The 14,569-nt window shown below is 43.9% G+C and overlaps 1 protein-coding gene across 1 annotated transcript in view; it reads right to left on the minus strand.

The window, feature by feature from the left end:
• Positions 1 to 14,569, minus strand: part of DNAI1 (dynein axonemal intermediate chain 1) — a 103,712-nt gene that overhangs the window by 7,843 nt on the left and 81,300 nt on the right. Inside the window, exons 15-17 of the mRNA XM_065740122.1 lie at positions 13,477 to 13,556; positions 7,725 to 7,873; positions 6,821 to 6,920 (exon numbers count right to left, since the gene is read on the minus strand). Of these exons, the coding sequence (XP_065596194.1) occupies positions 6,821 to 6,920; positions 7,725 to 7,873; positions 13,477 to 13,556 (329 nt within the window). The remainder of the gene's footprint in view (positions 1 to 6,820; positions 6,921 to 7,724; positions 7,874 to 13,476; positions 13,557 to 14,569) is intronic.

The following is a 14,569-nucleotide window of genomic DNA, read 5'->3' on the forward strand; positions in this document are numbered from 1 at the left end:
TCATAAGATGGAGATCGAACTGTCGTGGCTTGTAGACTGGCATTTAAAAAGAACCAGAACAGATTTCAGGTCACCATAAAATGCCAAACAATAAACATCAAGGCTTAGGAGCTGCTGCCCTTGTACAGGAGGATGAAGAATACAGCTGTTCTAAGTGGCCTTAATGCCAACTGTCCCCACCTGCAAATTCAAACCTAAGGTTTTTTAGGGGTCATTCTTATTTGCTGCTGATAGCAGAAAGCAGAAAAGTATCTACGAGCAGCTTTCTAAACTCTCTCAGATACCCCTGACAAGTAAGCAAATTCATACAAAGTCAAACAGGTTAATCAAAGATATCTTTGGAGATGCTGCCCAAGGCATTTGTTCCTACACATACATTCATACAAGCAGAAAAGAGCAAACTTAGTTCCTGTGTGGCTGAATGAACTGGTTATTCTCAGCAGGTGGGTTTTATTTAAATACTATTTCATAACCTGAAAGAGCAATAGCTACAGTAATGAAAAACTGGCCTGGGAGCATCTGAATGAAAAACAATACATGCAAAAAACACTGATTACAGAGTTTTAAATTCAACAGTTGGATTTTTCACCAAAAACAACCTCTGTGCTCACTGAACTACCTCACCTCTGACACAGTTGCTATGGGACATGAGGTAGTGAGCAGACAGCCCTGAGCTGCCTGATGCATCTTTAGGTCTAGAGCCCACCAGCACACCCCATGATAGCATGGGAGCTGCAGGATAGAGGTGAGGAGTCAGACCCTGTATGAACGCACCAAAGCCTTCTGGACTTACAGCAGTTGCTGGGGAGAGAAATCCTGTTGCAAAGAGAACATGCTGGCTGGAGGAAGAGCAGCAAGGACAGGCTGGTTGGCACAAAGTATGAGGAAGGAAGCATTAATTCTAAGGACTCTGCCCATCTACCTCACTTAGCTTTGACATGTCACCAGCCCTTGTTTTAAAGCAGACAGGAGTCTGCCCATCCATCCACATAAATCTTAAAGATTCAGCAGGGAATAAGAAAGAGCCTCTTATGTTTTGTGGTGGAAGAAAATGAACAGTTTTACTGGAAAACAACCACTTTGCTCTGAATGCTATTTAGAAGCCATTTTAAGAAAGTCTCTGCCCACTTCAGCATGCTCAGAGGTCCTTCTGTGTGATGAGAAAGGGACCGGTACCCAATATTTCCACACCCTAATGACTGTGCAGCCCTGCAGAGATAGTGGAGGCCATGCAAGGCTCAGGTAAGATACTACAAAAGTGTAGGAAGAAGGACATGGACATGACAGGGATATCTGCAGCTGCTGCGAGTTCACAGTTCTGATTTTCCTGGGCAAAATCATTGATGCTGAGAGGTCTGCTAGTAGTATGCCTGGCTCATGTTCTGTAAGGTGAGGCACGATAAGGTCCAAAACACCTAAAGAAATACTAGCATACCTGACATGTTAGGCAAGGCTCTTATTTGCAAAGTCACACAAGCTTTAAAGACAGAGATTGTTTTTTGCCTCCAGTCAAAGTTAAATAGGCAGAAAGCCTCTGTGAAATGTTCTGTAAACATGCACACAGCAGTGCTAGACAAGTGTTTCTCTCCTAACTAGGAAATTATGGCTATCAAGATGACATGTATTTCTTCAGCATCTTACCCTGTAAGTGAGATACAACAGAAACCCAGCCTTGAAGAATTCTCACACTAAACAGCTGTTCAGTAAAATCTGTTTATATCATCAGGAAAGGGTATAGTCTTTTCCTGAGAAGCACACAGCATCAGTTAATTTCCTGAAGGTTTGGGTCATCTCAAGTATTTCATACTTTGAAAGGTTAACAGCTTCAGTAATGGGGGAAGAGCAGTGAAGCATATGTCTGAGTGGCTTTCTCTGCAGAGTGCACACTTAGATGGCATTTATCTTGAGGCTACCAATATTTACTAAGGATAACTATAATATCACCCTGCTCTTTCTGTATTAGTCACGAAGGACACAAAACACAAAAACAGAAGAGTATATGGACTTGTGCTTCAAGCTCACATCCTAAAACCCCTAGATCCTCCCTTTCACATGAGGATGTAGTGTCACGGAGTTAGGAGATAACTCAGGCTAAAAGAATCTCCCAGAAGTCTCTAGTCCAACCTCCTGAAGTCAAATGCAGCCATTCAGGGCTCTACCCAACCTGGTCTTTAAAGACCTCTGGGGATGGAGATGATACAACCTCTTTGAGTAAGATGCTGCACTGCTTGACTGCCTTCATGATGACAAGGTTTTTCTTTACATTCAGTCCAAACCTCTCTTGTTTGAACTCATTTCAGATGTTGTCATAGAATCATAGAGTGGTTTGGGTTGGAAAGGACCTTAAAGACCATGTCATTCCAGCCCCTCTGCTATACGCACAGACACTTTCCACTACATTGAGTTGTATAGCACTCCAGCCAGCCTGGCCTTGAACATCTCCAGGATGCAGCATCCACAGTTTCCCCAAACAGCCTGTTGCATTCTCATAGGAAAGAATGTCTTCGTAATGTCTAATTTCTGGAATCATCCTTTTATGTGCTGCTTTGAAGAACCTGGCTCTAACTTCTCAATTACCTCCTTGTAGGCACTGTCAGTTTGCTGCTGGGCATCCACAAAGCCACCCCTTTTCCACACTAAAACCAGCTTGACAGCACCATCAGTCATTCTGTGAGGTGGCTGCAGCCTCTAGCCTGGGATCTGGGCATTTGGGAACACTTGCAACAGGAGTCTCTGGCTTTTTTAACAGGCATATTAACTCATGGATGAATTCAGCAGAAGAAAACACTCACGTGCCCAGAGTGAGCCAGCCTTAGAGTTCTGTGCCATTGCTGTTGTACAGCACAACCTGCCAACACCATTTTCTTTCTTAAGGAAAGGAAGTAAAGAACCCCAAGAGAGAAATTTCAGGGGTCTGAGCCCTACTTCTACATGTTTTGATATTTATTTCTGTTTAACGTATAAGTTTGAGATAGATAGGCTCAAACCAAGATCCCAAATACAGTTCCTGCTGAATGCCACAGGGAGGGAATCCCACTCCTACACATCTACCTGCCTTCTATCCTTACAATAATTGGCCAATGTCACTAAATCTCTTGCACCCTAAATGTAGGATATAGGCATCCAAATCCACCTCCATAGTATTTTATTATTTTCAAAGCAGGCCTCACATCTCAGCTAGCCTTATTTCTTCATGTTAGGATTCTACTGTTTGCAGCCTAAAGCCATGGAAACGAGGTGTTATCTAACCTCACTTTATTTCTCGGATAATCACATCAATATCTGCACCCGGGTCCCTGCAGGAGATGGCCTGGAGGGGTCACAGAGCCAGCCAGCTATGCTGCAGAACTCACATTCAGAAATGACAGGTATCTTCCTGCTTTAGAAAACACTGCAGAGTCTTCAAGGAACATTGTGTCACTTGAAATGCAATCACGGTACAAAACTCCATCAGACTTAGCAAACTGATTAAAACCAAAGCCAAATGCTCACCAGCAACCACTCTGAGCTCACCCATAAAACTAGCTGACCATCCATCCTGTCTATTCTTTTAAAATCAAACTGATTAATTAGCTATAGAATTGGGAGCTTCTTTTCAGGCAGTGTTGGCACTGATGTGCACATCTCAGGGGTCATTTTACTTTTTTTCAATTTTCACTCCAAACCATTTATGCTCACTTTGAAATAAAATGTCCGTCAGGCAGAGCAGGACACTCAGGAAATTATCCAGAACATGATAAACAGGAGCATTTAGTGTCCATTGCACCAGCTGCAGAACGTGCACGTTTGGTTACTTATGAAGAGGTGGTGCTGTTTGAAGGAGATGCCCAGCTGCCAACACGTACATTTTAACATAATGCTCCAGATATTTACAGCTTTTCTTAAATATGCACCTCTTGGAATCGTGCATATCAGGAGATTTTTAGACTGATTTCCAAGTCATTCTTATCAACAAGGAGGCCAATATATATATCAGCTTGAGTAAAGAAATGTGTTTTTCAACATATAGCCAATATCTCTTTAAGATGGCAATAAGAGCCTGGTTTTTAACTACCTCCAGGCAACCTTCAAGTTTTGCAGGCATATATGTGGATGCAAAACTAGAGCCTGTTTCTGAACACAAGGCCTTTAATGTCTTATTTTCTGGCTGCATGTCCGCTGGTTTTCCGTATCTTGTTAATGTAAATTTTTTTCCCCAGCACTAGTAGAGCCTATCCTCTGAGAAGTGCCAAGTTACTCCCAAAGATTGAGTTCTACTACAAAGTGGAATATTGCCCAGAATGAAAAGTTTGTAAACAACTCTCTTTTCCACTTCCACTGCAGATCTAAAAGGTTTTGTTTAAATCATAAGCTAAACCACATCTCAGACTTATCCTGTTGGTTACTGCAGAGGACCAGGACTGCTTTCAGCATCAGTTCTGGCCAGTCTACTGTGAAAGCAAGGCAGTTCTTGCCTCAGTCTTTCCTGCTAGACAGCCCAATGATGGGCTGCTCCTGGCTGATGGTCACTTTTGAGAGATTAAAGGCATAAAGCAGAATTAGTGGCTAACATAAAATACCCTATGTGCAGCACTGCCAAACAAGACAGTTTCTGTCCTAGGCACAGCCCTAGAAGAACTCTAGGTTCATAGATAACATAGCTAATATGTCTCTGAAGCAACATAACTAGAGCCATGACAGCAGCGGCTGGGAAGAGCTGGGATGGAAAGACCTCATTGTACATGCTAAGTCCATAGGAGCTTCTCTGCAATGGGTAAAGCTCTGACAAAGAACGTGGCTCAAGTGAGTAGTGTCCAGGGCGTCTCACTGCCTGCAGATGTCTCATCCTCTTCCTCACAGTTCAATGCCAGGACAAAACAGACTACACACAGGTCTCTGCTCTGCTCAGCCCAGCTTCTGGCCAGGTTTGGGGCTCAGACTAGTGCTCTTATAGGGAACATACTTGGTGTATGGGAGAAGAGGGATGCATAAGTGGCCCAAGCTATCCTGCCTGCACAGAGAAAAGCACCAACATTGCTTTCTTCAGACTGCAGTAACCTGAAATCCTTAGCGAGGCCCAGGTGCACCAGTAAAGATATCTCCATTGTATAGCACAGAAGAGACAAATTCTCAGTCTCAGCCACTGTATCAGTGAAATGAATTTTTTGCTACAATATAAAGGTTAAACTGCAATAGAGCTGCTAATTCAGTGATATGGATATATAAAGGCCATCTTTTTCCTGGAGTAATTTGGCCAAACTGTATAGACTTTCCAATCTTCATCAGCAAAACATGCAGTCTGTGGTGACAGAGAAATGTGGTCTTACAGTCCAGAAACACCACTGACAGATAGCTACGTGCCCTGGCTGCTTGCCAGGCCCAAATTAACCATCTGAGCTACTAGAATGGATGGCTAGGGGCAAAAATATAACTGCCATCATCTCAACATTAGGATTGTTCTAAGTACTTCATTACCAAGTCATTACTCTTGGAGACAGCCTGACACAAAGGGAAATGCTGATTTCATTTTATTTAACTCGAACAGAGTTTTGTTGGCTGAGCCTGTATTATTACTATAATTGATTTTTATTTTTTTGTAACATTCTAAGTATATATTAGCTTCTATCTGCTGCTTCCCTGTACCTTGGAGGTTTGGAATCAGTGCCCAGGTATCAGCTCATGCTGGAGGTGTGCCTCTCTTGAGCACCATCTAAACATCTCCAGGGAAGTACTCATTAATGAACTGTTTTCACACAGAGAGAGTTAAGTGTTTTTCTATTGGCATGTAGGGCTGCAAGCAGTACACCTCCTTTGATGTGGTCAGCAGGAAGAAGCCGGGACTTGGATGTGTTTGAAACATTCATCTCAATGCAGAGAGAGCAGCATCAAGAAAGAGTAAACAGTGTATGTCCAGCAATATGCATGCCAAAGGCAGGGAAATATAGGAACAACAGTCTGTTCCCAGGCTCCTGCTTGGTTTTCCTTTCTGTCCTCTAAGAATCACCATCCCTGGGGTATGAGGAGACAACCAGGACTGCAGAGAGGTTTGACTTTCTTATGCCTGAGGTTGTTGGCCCCCAATAATCACAGAATCATTATGGTTGGAAAGACCAATAATGTCACCTAGTCCATAGTCCAATCATCAACCTATGCCTGTGACCACTCCAGTCCATGTTACCCTCTGAAACATGTACCTTCTTCTTGAAAATTTCCAGGTATGGAGACTCCACCATGTCCCTGGGCAGCCTGTTCCAATACATCACCACCCCTTCTGAGAAGAAATGTTTCCTAATAACCAACCCAAACCTCCCCAGACTTGAGTATGGCCATTATCGCTTGTCCTGTCAAGAAGGATCCACGCTTACAGAAGAATGTCCATATGCATCAATGAAGGTTTTGTCAGCTGAACAAGACATGCAGCTGATACTCACTATCTGTTCAGACTTCATTGATTTGTGATTTAACATCAGCTTGCCTGCACAGCTGGCCCTGATGCTTTACTAAGTGTGGCAGGTCCATGGGCAGGAGGAATAAGAAATGCTGCTGTCTAGGTTTTCCCAGCTGCATTGGACACCCATGTCCTCTGAAATCAGGTTGATAAAAAATGGAATTAATAGTTTTGAGGGCTCAAGTCACCAAAGTGACCCTGTCCCTCTAAGAAGCCCAGACAAGCCTCAGACAAACCAGCTGAAGCCAATGGGCTGGATTCCTGCTGGTGGCTGATCCTCAGCTCCCAGATGTGCCTGGCCAGGATTGGGCTGACCTGTCCTCATACCTGGCTTTCATCTCCCCTGACGTTTTCCCAGTTCAAATTATAGCAGTGATGCTCCCAGACTCTCACCTTGCCATCAATGGTGACTGCTGCAAAGACTGTGGAAGAGTAAGGCGACCAGGCAACATCCCCTACAGCAGTTTTCAGATCATAAACAAACAACGGAGTCCTGTAAAGAGAGATCCAGGCTCAGTTATAAACATACCACACTCTGAAAGTGAGACACTGAGATCTAAACACTTTGATGTTGCAGCCTGTTAAATGCCAGTTTCAGAGGTGGGAGATGGGATGCCAGGGTCTGGCATAAGAAGGCATTGCAGAGTTGAACCTCAACCTAATTCCATTGCAGTGAGAAGAAGCATGTTGCTTTCTTTCTGCAAGCGTTTTGAAAGCTTTTACTGCACACAGTGAGAGACAGATTCTGTGCTTAATAATCATACACGAAAAAAGTAATCCTCCCTCTCTGTACCTCTGACATTGACTATTAGAGCAGTACTGGCAACAGGAAATATTTGACTCTGACTGATTTACAATGAAATCAGTTTCCCGATTGAAACCAGACATTTCTTAACCACTAACCCTGAACTTCATTACGCATTTCTAAATGTTCCAATTTGTTTTAATTTTTGCCTCTCTGTCTATTAGGAGGTGTCTGGCCCCTGAAGCCACCTACCAGCCCCTGACATTTCTCTGTGCTGTTGCTCCAGAAGAGTCACCCTGCCACAGCAGGTCCTGTCTGAAGGCAGCATGTTCCATGGCAAGGCAGTGATGTGATTTTGCTTGAGCTGCACCTCCTAGCAAACTTCTGGAGCAATGCTAAACTTCATATGTCATCCTTTGGATTGACTCATCAGACACCGATAACATCAGTAAGACAGCAATGACAGCATCTTACAGTGAAACAGTTTCCAGTTTGAGCAGAATCAACATGTACAGCTGGATTGAGCTGGACCTCACTACCAATAGGACCTACTTGATGGTGTGATCCCAGATCTTGACTGTCCAGTCAGAGCTGCAGGAAATGAAGACTTTCAAGTGATAGGAATTCCAGCTGACTGAATCCACGGGCATGTGATGGGCTTCAAATACATCCAGAAACTGTCTCGAATACCATTTTGAACACTGGAATGGAAAGAACTAGTCAGTAATCAGAGCTAGACCTTCTTCCAGAGCTTGTATTCCCAGAGAAAGATGTGTGCAAATATTTGTATGGCCTCCCAGGCTCATCTGGGCTAGCTGGGAAAAGGCAGCTGGTACCCAGGAGTGCTACAAACATCATTTAGCACATGCTGTTTCACCTCAAGTGCAGGCAATACTGAGCCAGACATACAGATGGGAATAGGCTGGATTTAAAGCTGAAGGCAGGCTACAGAGCCCATTCTCCACTGTAGGAACTCCCCCACCTCCTGCAGTGCCTCTGTGATGGGCTCTCACAAAGTCAGGGGGAAACAGCTCTCATGTTGCACAGGAGCTCACCAGCAGTGTGCATTTGGACTGTTGCAATTAAAACCTCAGTGCAAGAAGGACCTATCAGACCTTTGATTCTATTAAGTTTTGGGAATATGTCTAAAGCCCCTTGCCTGCCACCATCCTGTGACAGCTTATCCCAGCAGCGTGCCCCACCACACAGCTCTGCCCTGTGGCTCTTCCCATGACTCAGCCACTCATGACTTCCCAGAAGGGTATGAGAACCCAGCACTGGACATGGTATGTTCCCATTGGGCTGCTGGGCCACCCTATGCCCTACTGGCTATGTGAGCTCACGAAAGGGAGGAGAAATTACGATCTACTTGCTGGCACTAACACGATATGGGACTCAATCAGGATCTGGGACTCAATCAGGATCCAGCCAGCTTCATGTTCATGGAAAAATGAGGTTATCCTCCCCCACATTCCTCCTACAGAAGGCTTCCTTCATTAGCCACAAGGATCCCCACTCACTAGTAATGCTGTCTTGGTTGTTTTTTTACATGGAAACCATATCTACACTGCAAGTTTGGGTTGGTTTCAGGATTTTCTGTCAGTCTGCCTCAGTACTGTCACAAGGACTTTTCAGCACCTTTCCCTGCTCCCTGCGGAATGCAGAAAAACATCATCTGCACGAGCAGCAGGATTGCTGCATGACTTTAATTCTGGCAAACCAAAGCTCTAACTAATCAGGAGGCTTAACTACTTATTGCGCATGACATTCACTGTCTGTTAACTCACACCTGCTTTGTTTACAGTTCCTCATGTGCTAGGACAGGTACTGGATGAGAGGTGCTGAAGCCTCCGCACTGCATCAGCTCTACCATTGCCAGGAGGGGGTGGCTATGGCAGGAAACAGAAACAGGAATGGGGCTCATGTCCCACTGAAATTTACTGACGATGCCTACAGCTTGCTAACAGTTTGGTGCATACTCTGGCTCTGAGCAACTGTGCTTGCACGTAATTATGGCAGCGACATTGCCTTTAATGGCATGTTCCATAACTTTGCTTCATAATTCAACATGTTCAGCCACCAGGAAAATTGATACTTGGTTTGTTTTGAAAGTCACTTTGCTGGGAACAGACAGAATAGGCCTCAAGTAATTCATCACAAGAGAGAGGCTGCTTTATTTAGTTGTCTTTCCAACTAGGTGGATTGAAGGTCCTTAATACCTGACGGCTTTGATCAGGGAGATCTTAACAAGATCTGTCGGCATCCAACAGATCTGTAATGCTTAGTGCTCTGTTTTTAGAGCCTCGCTGGAGTTGAGCCTGTGATCAGGGCAGCTCTCCTATAGCAGTACAGTGGGAAACACTCCGGGATGTTCTGACCCTCAACATAGGATTTGCAATCTGCAGGTCTGGCTTGGAGCTTAGCTCCAGGCCTTGGCAGGAAAGGGACCTGCAGTCTTATTAAAGAAGCAGCAAGAGGGGTTCTGCAGGGCCTGGCTGGTGTCCTTTGTGAAAAACCAACTCCATGTGACATACATGGTGCCCTGGCACTGCTGACCCTACCCACCATGTCCGTCCAGACCTTCAGTGACATATCTCTGATGTGTGACACAGCCATAGCCTTCCCAAGAGGAAGGGACTCTGACAGAACACCATGGAAGTAACTTCCCGCTTTGAAGGAGCACCATGAAATCAGTTCAGAAAGAAGTTTGACTTTAATGCATAAGAGTTTCTGAGTTTCCCAGAACTGCTGGCAAAGTCTTCTCCTGCTATTCATTTTAAAAACTATACTGTTATTAGACACATGTCAAGAGGAAAACAAAACTGCTGGAAAATGTGATGCTTAACTTCTGACAAGATAGCTTTGAAAAGGATGAGTTAATTCAGGGAGCAGGCATTTGTGCAGCCTGTCTGATCCTCTAGAGTGCTGTTCAAATTTGCTGAAAGTGTTCTTCTCTTATATAAATGGTGGTACATGTGTGCGAATACTAAATTGTATTTTTATGATGGGACAGGAAAGCAAGAAGATAATACAGAAAACAAGTAACAAGATGACTGGTGACAAGGCTCCAAAACAAATTGGAGGAATACTGGGAGGAAAGGACCACTTCAAGGAACGCAGTTTATTCATAACCTTCACTAAAAGCACTTCAATTTATCCTAAATGTTAACTTGACACAAAGCTGCTCTGCTTCCATGTTGAATGGACATGTGGTTATAATGTGGAGGGTTTCTGTAGTTCACTATCAGAAATGCTGAGACTCAAGGTAATGGGCAAATCCAAAAAATAATATTGTTCAAAGGAATGTTCTATCTGGCAGCAGAAAGAGTACTGTCCATAGCCAGTATTCCCAGCTGCTCTTCAGAAACTGCCAACATAAATGTGTCCTGTGTTGTGGACTGCCTGGCTTGACCACGTAGACACAAGTGTCCTAGTGCTTGGTACGAGAAAATGAATGCGTGTGAAAACAGTTGTGTTAAACTAAGAATCCCTTTCTTTCTTTCTTTCTTCAACTGAGATTTGTTGCCTTAACTTGTTCTCAAGCAAACCATCTAGGACTTAAAAAAAAACCTTCTCTCACATGAAAGCGCTCAAACTTTATCTCAAATTTGTTGTTGTGAAGCTCTGCTGATCAAGAAATAATTCTGACCAAAAAGCTGAAGCCACGAGAATGTTCCAGCATCAAACTCACAGAGCTTCCCTTCTGGCACCAAAGTTGAACAATTCCTAAACAGCAAACAAGATATGCAAAGAGGCAGTTTTGCATGACAAAATCACATTAATGCAGAAACAATTTGTCCTCTGTGTAAAAGGGCAATAGATGGCTCTGTGTATAATTAAGATAATGATTTCTTGGCTTCAGAAGCACTATTAACTAAGCCATTTTAAAAAATCCGCTGTAGTCATTCTGCAGCTGAAGAATTAACACATTATAATGCTATTTGTGGACATTCCCAGTCTTTGGAAAATTGCCTCTCTGAAATTCATTTCTCAATTTATTTAATAAATAATCTAAAATTCAGCCTGTGCAAAAAGCATTCCATTTTTGATACTTGGCTTGTACTACATGTAACGTTCAAATGTGCAGTTTTCAATAAAAGCTGGAATTAGAGCATGCAGTAATCCTTGGGAAATGTCTGGAACAGTAGCAACTTGTTGATTCCAAAACTTCTGAAGCTTCTTGTAGAAAATTCTTGGGGAACATTGACGGTACAAGCACATTCCCCATATTTCTTGTGGATCCTCTTAAGGCTGTCTTGTCCAGACACTGAAAATTTCTCATCTCTGTGTTACTGCCTACAGTCTGATGGACAACTGCCTCTTCCTTCTCCTCGGAACACCTGAATTTGATAAGGTCATTGGTACAATGTGACAGTGGCCCCATATTTCCTTAAGGCCCACCAATGCCACAAGAATCTTTTTTCCTCATCAGTAACCCTGAAATCAGCCTTAGCATCAATAAAAGAAAATATTCTGTGCAACAGTCTCTCTCTGCATTTGTCTACTCAAGAAGTGGTTAAAATGCCTGTGATGCATGGATGGGATCCCTGTGTTAAAATTCTCCTAGTCTAGTTTCACTGAAGATCATTCAAGGCAGGAACATGTAGCGCTCTGTCCACGCAATCACCGCCAAATCCTGTTCTGACTCAATCCTCATCCATAAAGGATTTTCTTTGCTGTGTAACTGAGCCTGGATAGCAGCCTGAACACTTCTCCTCAAGGGTAACTGACAGCCCCACTGTCATCCACTTTCGTACTCACTTACATCCTGCACTCTAGCATAGAGGAAACAAAACTTGTGGTTCCTTCCTGCATTTCAATCAGGGCTAGATGCAACAGTATTCAAACAAATTAGAGTACAATACCCAGGGTACCAACTAGTGCGGGCAATCAGCCAGCTCAGAACATCTGCCTGTATCTGAACAGATGCTTTGTACTTCAAGAGCATCAATGAAAAGCCATTGCAACTACCCCACTGTCCATCACCCATCAGCTGAGCACCCCGCTGCTCCCAGCTCCCTTCTGCATCTGCCTTGTCAAATGAAGGTGAGCACTGATCAGAAACCTTCCCTAGATAGTACCTGGCAGAGGAGCAAATTTCCTTCAGCATCATTCCTCTGGACAGAATACACATTTGTTACGTCTGTTCTGCCTAAATGATTGAAATTCATTTCATAATGCAAATCCCTTTGGATTCTTTTTCTTTGTTCTGTTTCCATTTTGCAGGCAGGCAGGACAGAGGGACTTTCGGCATCCTCAGTGGATGGCTGGATGACTGTGGTTTGCATCCCAGCCTCCCAGAGATGGCCCATTCCTAACACTGAAAGGCTGCTAACAAAGCCAAAAAGCCCGCTTGGAGGAATGCCAGCCAAACAAAAGTTATATGAGTAACACAAGAAGTAACAAGCTTAATTTCCAGGGCTAAACATAGCAGAGAACAAAACTTCCTATTTTTATCTTGTTTTCTTAAGAAAAAAAACAATGTCTGCCTCCTGCTGTCCATTTCTCTCATCTCAAACAACTTTTGACCACACCAGCAATTTCAGCCAAAGAATGCTGCACAGAGGACTTGGCAATATTATATTCTCACATACTTCATAAAAAGGGACAGCTGCAGAATGCAAACATCTGAGCAATGCCCCTAACCATGGAAGAGTGATCAAAACTCAGCCACTGTCCTCACCACATGGCTGCAGCTATTGGGCATCAGGCTGCAGGAAGGCACCAAATGGGAGATGGGCTATAGCACAGAGGAACTGTGGAACACAGTTGCTGAGGTCAGACAGCATCCAGGCGGTTAAGAGGAGGCAGTGAGAAACTGGAGACAGGAGGGCAATGAGAAAGGAACTGGGACATAAGGGAGGGTTCAAGGACATTAATCTACAGGAAAAAAAAAAGGTTTCATCTGTTTCACTGCTCACAACAGGTCTGAAAAGGAAAATAGATGAGATTTTTCCTGCCATTTCCCAACAATCACAAGGACAGAGGATCAATGCCTTTTAACTTCTGCTCTGATCGTGGTTAGTGCCTGACTTGCACAGCTGTAATCTGCAAAGCATTCTGGGACACAGTTTGCATTTTAAAAGTTTCTGCAAAATAATGCTTTAATTGGGTCTGTGCAGAGAGCTCCCTGTGACCCTATGGGGCTCTGTGCTGGTGTCGGGCTCACCATAGTGATCGGAGGGCAGGACGGGCCTCTGAAGTTGCACTTTGTTGCTCTCTGAGCAAACAGTACATATGAGAAACCTGAAAGACAAGCATGGATCAGGGAATGTAAAACAAGAGACAAAGAAGCTGCTCTTACCTTATAGATCTTTCCCTCTTCAGTACCAACGAGAAACAAATGGTCTATCTTTTTGTGAAAATCAAATGATCTCCCGCAGCCTGTGAAGAAAAGAAAGGAGTCGCACATAAAATTGGTTTGTTGGCACAGCACATGCTCCCTGCCCATTATACGTGCACGTTGCCAACGTGATTTATTAGCCAGAAGCTCCTCAAACATGTTAGAGCCATTCCTTCTGAAAACCCTTTCCAAGTTGTGCCTTTCTCCAGGACCTTCAGTTTGAAGAAACAACATACACAAAGGGGAAAGGGAACTGAAAAAGGGTGAACTGACTTGAGTAATACACACAGGAGGTCAGTAGCACATTTAGCTCTCAGAGCAGCTGCCCCATGCTCTAAACACTGGATTGGGCTCCCTCTTAGCTGGACACAAAGATCACTCAGTGAGGAGATCCAAAGCCTGCATAACAAGAGCCACAGGACGTCATTTGCTTTCTAAAGAAACAAATACCCTGAGACTGCCTCTGAGAATTCTGTCTGTTCAAAAAATAACTCTGTGCTCCAGGAAGAACTGACACAGAGCTGTGATTAGCAGTGTCTGACAGATGGCCTATAAAGGCATGGGGGACCCAAGGGAGTCTCTGTTGTTCTCTTTGGGATCAACCTCGGTCCCCATCAGAGACTGCTGCTTCTGGTTCAGTCTTTTCTCTCAGATACAACTTCAAGGATGTTGCTAGACGCGGAACACAGATCAGCACTGCACTCTGCACTCAATCACTGCCATTCTTTGGTCCTACCAAGCCCATTATTGTGTTTAGAGTCTGTCTTTGATTCCAAACATCTCTAAGGTCACCAAGACTCCAGATACATCTGTGAACCTCCAGCAAATCAGCATCCTCTAGTACAATAGAGTAGCAAATGTTTTGCAAATGTAAGAGTGGTGAGGACCCGGTCTGCTTCCTGTTAGAGAAGAACAGATCTCTTGTGTTTGGTTGGTCTTCACAAAAACATAAATGTTTTCTGAGCATTAAAGGGTCTAGAGAGGAAGCGTGATAACTCCTTGTGCCCTTTCTGTCCTTGGCTCAGAAGCCACTTAGCAGGCTCACTCCATTAAA

This window comes from Cyrtonyx montezumae, unplaced genomic scaffold (genome assembly GCF_038088225.1).
Source record: "Cyrtonyx montezumae isolate F1298 unplaced genomic scaffold, pur_monq_1.0 scaffold_25, whole genome shotgun sequence".
Classification (NCBI taxonomy): domain Eukaryota; kingdom Metazoa; phylum Chordata; class Aves; order Galliformes; family Odontophoridae; genus Cyrtonyx; species Cyrtonyx montezumae.